We start from the raw sequence: 7500 nt of genomic DNA on the forward strand, positions 1-7500 counted from the left end.
GGGGTAAGCTGGCACTGCCCCTGCTCGCCCTGTGTATAAGCTCAGTGTTTGGCAGTGTGTGGGGTAAGCTGGCACTGCCCCTGCTCGCCCTGTGTATAAGCTCAGTGTTTGGCAGTGTGTGTGTATGTGCAGGGTAAGCTAGCACTGCCCCTGCTCGCTCTATACCATACATGCTCTGTGTACAAGCTCACGGTCTTGCTGTGCGTGTGGTGTTAGTAGTGGGGGGGAGAGAAGCTGCACAGCCTTTACCCTTCCTGCCTCCCATCCTTTTCCTGGGGTCCGGGGTTAAACGCACAGTTCCCAAACTCTGCCAAACCAGCTGGGAGAAAGCAGGCAGCTGTGTGGGAATCAGCGCTTACAGCACTTAACCCTGTCAGAGCCACAGGCAAGCAGAGCCTCTGTTGCTCTCAATAACCCTTTCTTTAGCTCTCAATAACCCTGTTGCATGCTCATTTGCATATTCTCAGAGAACTGACCAATACAGAGCGTGCTTTAAAGGAGGCATGATGACATCACAGTGTAACGTAGATGTCGGGTCTTGCCCGTTACCCATAACCCCCCAGGGGTTAGCATACAGAGGGACCCTCCCTGGTGCTGTCACTGCACTGCGTGATTCGCTTGTTACCATGGTGACCACTGCAATGTGGCCTGCAAGAGAGAGGACGGGAAGAGATGCAACAAGAGCGAGAAGGGGCACAAAAATAGAGATGATTTGGATGAGAAAGGAAAGTAAGAGTAAGATATGGTGAGAATAAAGAACGAGAGAATAAGATGATTGGGAGAGAGAAGACGATGGAGGCATGGGAGGAGAGAGAGGTGGAAGAAGAAGAGAGGGATGGGAGGAGAGAGAGGAGGAAGAAGAAGAGAGGGATGGGAGGAGAGAGAGGTGGAAGAAGAAGAGAGGGATGGGAGGAGAGAGAGGAGGAAGAAGAAGAGAGGGATGGGAGGAGAGAGAGGAGGAAGAAGAAGAGAGGGATGGGATAGAGAGAGAGAGAGGAAGAAGAAGAAGAAGAAGAAGAAGAAGAAGAAGAAGAAGAAGAAAGGGATGGGAGGAGAGAGAGGAGGAAGAAGAAGAGAGGGATGGAAAGAGGAAGAAGAGAGATGGAGGGATGGGAGGAGACAGAGGAGGAAGAAGAAGAGAGGTATTGGAGGAGGAAGAGGAAGAGAGGGATGGAAAGAGGAAGAAGAGAGATGGAGGGATGGGAAGAGGAAGAAGAGAGATGGAGGGATGGGAGGAGAGAGAGGAGGAAGAAGAAGAGAGGGATGGGAGGAGAGAGATTAGGAAGAAGAAGAGAGGGATGGGAGGAGAGAGAGGAGGAAGAAGAAGAGAGGGATGGAAAGAGGAAGAAGAGAGATGGAGGGATGGAAGGAGAGAGAGGAGGAAGAAGAAGAGAGGTATTGGAGGAGGAAGAGAGGGATGGAAAGAGGAAGAAGAGAGATGAAGGGATGGGAGGAGAGAGAGGAGGAAGAAGAGAGGGATGGGAAGAGGAAGAAGAGAGATGGAGGGATGGGAAGAGGAAGAAGAGAGATGAGGGATGGGAGGAGAGAGATGGAGGGATGGGAAGAAGAAGAGAGGGGTGGGAGGAGGAAGAAGAGAGATGGAGGGATGGGAGGAGGAAGAAGAGAGATGGAGGGATGGGAGGCAGAAAAAGAGGGATGGAGGGATGGGAGGAGGAAGAAGAGGGATAGACGGATGGGAGGAGGAAGAAGAGGGATGGAGGGATGGGAGGAGGAAGAAGAGGGATGGGAGGAGGAAGAAGAGAGATGGAGGGATGGGAAGAGGAAGAGAGATGGAAGGATGGGAGGAGGAAGAAGAGGGATGGTAGGAGGAAGAAGAGAGATGGATGGGAAGAGGAAGAGAGATGGAGGGATGGGAGGAGGAAGAAGGGGGATGGTAGGAGGAAGAAGAGAGATGGAGGGATGGGAGGAGGAAGAAGAGAGATGGAGGGGTGGGAGGAGGAAGAAGAGAGATGGAGGGGTGGGAGGAGGAAGATGGAGGGATGGGAGGAGGAAGAATAGGGATGAAGGAAAGAGAGGAGAGAGAGAAGAGGTAGAAGATAGAGATGAAGGGATTGGAGGAGAGAGGGGAGGGGGAAAGAGATGAGGACAAAAAGAGAGATGGAGGGATGGGAGTTGAGAGAGAAGAGGAGGAAGAACAAACAAGTATGGGAGAGAGGGAGAATTAGAGACATCAGTGAAATTATATGACAGAAAGTCTGATGTAACAGCTCTGTAATTATGTGTCCTGTATTTATATGTACATGGTGCCAGCAGTGTATATAGCCCTGTAATTATTTAGTGCAGACAGGCCTGAGTTTGTATGTATCCAGTAGAGGTACACACTACCCTTTCATTATGAGTACATACTGTTGGCAGTGATACTAAATGTGATACTGGCAGTATAAAGTGTAGCGAGTGAAGTGTACACGTTCCTGTGTTGAAGAGTGAGTATACAGAGCTGGCAGTCCGCACATGTATGTATACAGTGCTGGTTGTGTATACAGACCTTTATTTACGGAGTCCAAGGGCAGTGTAGAAAAGGATTTCCTGCTCTAGCATCTGTCTCACGGTCACAGGTTATGGATTAGGTGTTGGATTTGGGTGGAAGGTTACGGTTTGGGGCTAATAGTTGCACGGTGAGGATTTAGTAAAGGTTTAAGATCATGCTGCGGGTTCTCGGTTAAAGGTTGTGTTTAGAAGTTGCAGTTTAAAGCAAAGCGTTAGGTCTGGGATTATACAGCTCAACCCCGTTATAGCGCGATCCGCTACAACGCGAATCCGCTTATAACGCGATGCAAGCGTGGCTCCCAATTTTCGTATTTATGAATACTTTACAACACGATTATTGGTATCTTAAATACTTTATTGTACAATGCATACAATAGTACATTATTTCCAACGTGATCCGCTCATAGCGCGATGTGATTCTTTGGACCCCAAGCACAGCGTTATAAGGGGGTTGAGCTGTATTTGGGGTTGGAGTTTTAAGTTTGCCCTTTGTCCTGGTAGCTAAGGACTGTCTACACCTACTGTACTTGTGGCATTTAGGGTCATATTCATATCCTACAGTGCCTGGGACAGACACCATGAAAACCGGCCGGGGTAGGATGTACAGAATAAAGGTTTCACGTGATACATAATTACATACCTGTATAAAAAAACACGTCATGCATTTGCATCCTAGTAACGATCTTGCTATTCTTTGTCTATATTTTTGCGGTACATATACTGTGGATAGAAGCACACATGGGTTGTTACCCGTCTTGCAGAATTATCCAATAAAGACGTATGGTGTAAAGGTTAATTAACTCGTTCACTGCGAGAGGGGCTTGCAACGCGTTTGCGAAGCGCAGAGGTTAACCGCTTCACTGCCAATGAACCCCTTGCAGTGCCCTCTCTGTGGTTTGGGGCAGTTTTCGGTTCTCTTCTGCCCCTTGCTTCTCTGTCTTGTTACAGGTTGCCTGAACTGCAGCCAAATTCCAGAGCTGAGTGAGCGTCTGAACTCTCTGGAAACCAGGGTGAGGAGCCCCATCCCTCTCCCCTTCTTATTCCCCCCCCCCCCCCCACACACACACACACACACCTCTCCTCATCCCCTCAGCACCCCCCTTATCCCCACTAGCCGTTATCCTCCCCCCCCATCCCCTGCAGCCCTCCTCCCCCCCCACCGCACTGCACTTTAGGAGTATATACCTGACACCACACTGCATGTTAGGAGTATATACCCGGCACCGCACTGCACTTTAGGAGTATATACCTAACACCGCACTGCACTTTAGTAGTATATACCTGGCACCTGACTGCATGTTGGGAGTATATACCTGGCACCGCATTGCACTGCACTTTAGAAGTATATACCTGGCACCAGGCTGCATGTTAGGAGTATATACCTGGCACCGCTCAGGGCGTGTCAGTAGTATGTACTTGGCACTGCAGTGTGCCCTGCATGTGGTTGAGTATCACCCCTCACTCTTGCGGGCAGGTGGCGATGATCATGGAGTTAGATCCAGCGCTGGGGAAAGGATCTGCAGCTCCATCCAGTGCCCCCTGGCTGTGGGGCAACCTGGCAGCACGGGGCAGCCCCGGAGAGGGGGACATTAAAGGTAAGAAACTTTACACTTTATAACCGGTACCTCTGCGTGTGTCTCCGTGTCGGCAGTTTGGTTATATGTAGCCGTGTCATGCAGTCCGTGTGCCTGCCCCGCTGGGAGCCGCATTTCTGTCTCTGTTCTCGTGTGACTGTCCTAACTCTTTGTGCCTGTCACATATTTCTGTGTCCATTTCTAAGCCCTGCCTTGTGTCCCTCTGTATCCCTTCCTTGTCTCTGTTCCCTCTCCTGTGTCCCTTGCCGTGTCTCTGTCCTCTGCCGGTCTCCTTATGTATGTATCCCCTCCTCTCTGCCCCTATCTTTCCCTGTACCCCTCCCCTCTTCCCAATCTCTCTGTTCCCCTGTGTCCTCCCATCCCAGCTATGTCCTACGACCCCCTTTTTTTTTAAGGATATGTGTCATAGGACATTACTCACGTGGGGGTGGAAGGGACTGGGGACAGGAGAGGTCCTTCCATTCTGTGACGTTACCCCTATACCCAGAGCCAAAGGACCTCACCCTCCATCTCGCAACAAAGAGTTCGTTATTGTGAGCTCCCATTGGTTGCGTGGGTAAATCCCAGAGGTCATGACCTCTGCCCCATCACCTCCGCTATGACATCACTGATGCCGTCTCAATACAAAGTCACCTTAGCAATCCCCCTGTGTTATACGGAAGGGGAATCCTCAGTCACTGTTACTGATCGATCTGTTTCCCCATAGGGTCGGTGACACAGGATGCGAGGGGTCCCTTTGCAGGCTGGGACGGTAGGTGACCCTTATCGGGGTTTATCCTGCTGTTGGTCTTTGCCTCTCTCTGTCCCTCCACTTATCATCGGAGGTCATCATCTGAGGTCTGCCCTTTGTTGCAGGTATTCCCGAGAGGAAGGGCCCTCAGGGGCCAGTGGCGGGCCCTGGGAGGCAGGGGACACCTGGAGTTAAAGGGCCAGCCGGACCACCAGGTGGGAAAGTGACACATCTATTTATCATTGTCTTCCTCTCCCTATGTCTCCCTCTCCTCCTCCCTCTCTCTTTTTCCCACTCTCTGTCTGTCCCTCTTAATTTTCTCTTCCCTCTCTCCCCGTCTCCTTCCTCGCCCTCTCTCGTCCTTTCTCACTTCCTTTTCGTCTCCTTTCCCTCCATCATTCTCTTCTATTTACCTACAGTATGTCTCTCTCCCTCTTTCCTATCTTCCTCTTCCCCTATCCCTCTGTCTCTCTCCCAATTTCCCTCCTGTTCTCTCTCCTCGCCTGTCTCTCTCCTTGCCTGTCTCTCTCCTCGCCTGTCTCTCTCCACGTTTCTCGCCTGTCTCTCTCCTCACCTGTCTCTCTCCTCACCTGTCTCTCTGCCTCTCTCTCTCTCTCTGTCTCCCTCTCTCTCTCTGCCTCTCTCTCTGCCTCTCTCATTCTCTCTGCCTCTCTCATTCTCCCTGCCTCTCTCTGCCTCTCATTCTCTCTGCCTCTCTCATTCTCTCTGCCTCTCTCATTCTCTCTGCCTCTCTCATTCTCTCTGCCTCTCTCATTCTCTCTGCCTCTCTCTCTCTCTCTGCCTCTCTCTCTATGCCTCTCTCTGCCTCTCTCATTCTCTCTGCCTCTCATTCTCTCTGCCTCTCATTCTCTCTGCCTCTCTCATTCTCTCTGCCTCTCTCATTCTCTCTGCCTCTCTCTGCCTCTCATTCTCTCTGCCTCTCATTCTCTCTGCCTCTCTCATTCTCTCTGCCTCTCTCATTCTCTCTGCCTCTCTCTGCCTCTCATTCTCTCTGCCTCTCTCATTCTCTCTGCCTCTCTCATTCTCTCTGCCTCTCTCATTCTCTCTGCCTCTCTCATTCTCTCTGCCTCTCTCATTCTCTCTGCCTCTCTCATTCTCTCTGCCTCTCTCATTCTCTCTGCCTCTCTCATTCTCTCTGCCTCTCTCATTCTCTCTGCCTCTCTCATTCTCTCTGCCTCTCTCATTCTCTCTGCCTCTCTCATTCTCTCTGCCTCTCTCATTCACTCTGCCTCTCTCATTCTCTCTGCCTCTCTCATTCTCTTTGCCTCTCTCATTCTCTCTTCCTCTCGCTCTCTCTCGCTCTCTGCCTCTCTCATTCTCTCTTCCTCTCGCTCTCTCTCGCTCTCTGCCTCCCTCTATCTCTCTCCTCCTTTCCTTTAAAGCAGCTCCACCTTTATCTTCTTCTTCTTCGTTGTATATGTAAAGCCTGTGACAATGTATAATTCTACAATTCTACATTCTTAATTAAGCTGGCAATCGTTTGGTGCTCCTGTTATGAATCTGTCAAAATACTGATTGTGTGCCTAACATAATGGCCGCCATTTAGTTTCCATGAATCCTTCAGGCAGTGTAACTCAGTAGCTACAATGTATCCTTATATTACTACGGTAACATGATCTATTGTTACAGTTTGCATTTCAAACTGCTGGGAATATTGGCAACAAATGATCACAAACAGGAAAGTGTTGCAAAGCTCTTGCACTGCTGGGGAGGTGGCTAAAACCTGCTATAGAAATCAATGGCTGCACAGTATATTAAACCTCATTAAAAAAATGACATTAAGAGTTAAATAATAATAAATTTAAAAAAAAACAGTCACTATTATCTAATACTGCAGAACTGATTTATTTAAAAAACATAAGATTTCACGTTTTGCTGCTTAAAGGCTCTGCCCTCTGCACCTCCATATATCATATACCACTTAGAGTGTGAGCTCTTTGGGGTAGGGACTCCCATTGCTGCATGTTGTCATTTACCTGTCATGCTGATGCCCACTGTTTGTATGTTATATACCTTGTATTGTAAATTATATGTGTGTGTGTGTGTGTCTATATATATGTATATGTATATGTATGTATATGTATATGTACATATATATATATAATATAACCCTCCCATTCTCTTTCTTGTCATCACTCTCAAATAATCACCCCATTCCCACTCTCGCCCACAGGCCCCCCTGGATCACCAGGTCCCCCTGGGAGGGATGGCGCGGCCGGGCCCCCTGGAGAGAGAGGCCCCCCGGGTCCTTCCGGGCCTTCTGCCACGGCGATGCCAATGATGCACAGACTGGTGGATCAGGGTGAGCTCTGCCCCCCTGTGTATCAATCAGCGGAGTCATTCTGTGTCATCAAAATACCTTTGTGCTGTGACGATGTCCCCGCGGTTTATCACTGGCCACTGTAGCGCCTTGTGGCCAGCTCACTATACAGCGTTTATTTAGATGGTCATTATCCACCTTTGGCTCTTAACTGAAAAATACAAAGTTCCTAACCCGGACATAGTTATTATATATTATATATTTGGTGTTTAACTTTTAAGAACATTTTTCGTAGTTATAGTTTAGAATTTAGTTTGATGGGGATGTGTTTCCAGGTTTGTTTCTTTATCTATCTATCTATCTATCTATCTATCTATCTATCTATC

The 7500-nt window shown here is 49.0% G+C and overlaps 1 protein-coding gene across 1 annotated transcript in view; it reads left to right on the forward strand.

Annotated features, from left to right (window-relative positions):
* EMID1 (EMI domain containing 1) overlaps positions 1–7500 on the forward strand; it is a gene marked incomplete at its 5' end in the record, with an annotated part of 40347 nt that overhangs the window by 18985 nt on the left and 13862 nt on the right. The window contains 5 exons of the mRNA XM_075567946.1: positions 3457–3518; positions 3983–4103; positions 4810–4854; positions 4959–5048; positions 7028–7156. Of these exons, the coding sequence (XP_075424061.1) occupies positions 3457–3518; positions 3983–4103; positions 4810–4854; positions 4959–5048; positions 7028–7156 (447 nt within the window). The remainder of the gene's footprint in view (positions 1–3456; positions 3519–3982; positions 4104–4809; positions 4855–4958; positions 5049–7027; positions 7157–7500) is intronic.

This window comes from Ascaphus truei, chromosome 13, assembly GCF_040206685.1.
Source record: "Ascaphus truei isolate aAscTru1 chromosome 13, aAscTru1.hap1, whole genome shotgun sequence".
NCBI lineage: Eukaryota > Metazoa > Chordata > Amphibia > Anura > Ascaphidae > Ascaphus > Ascaphus truei.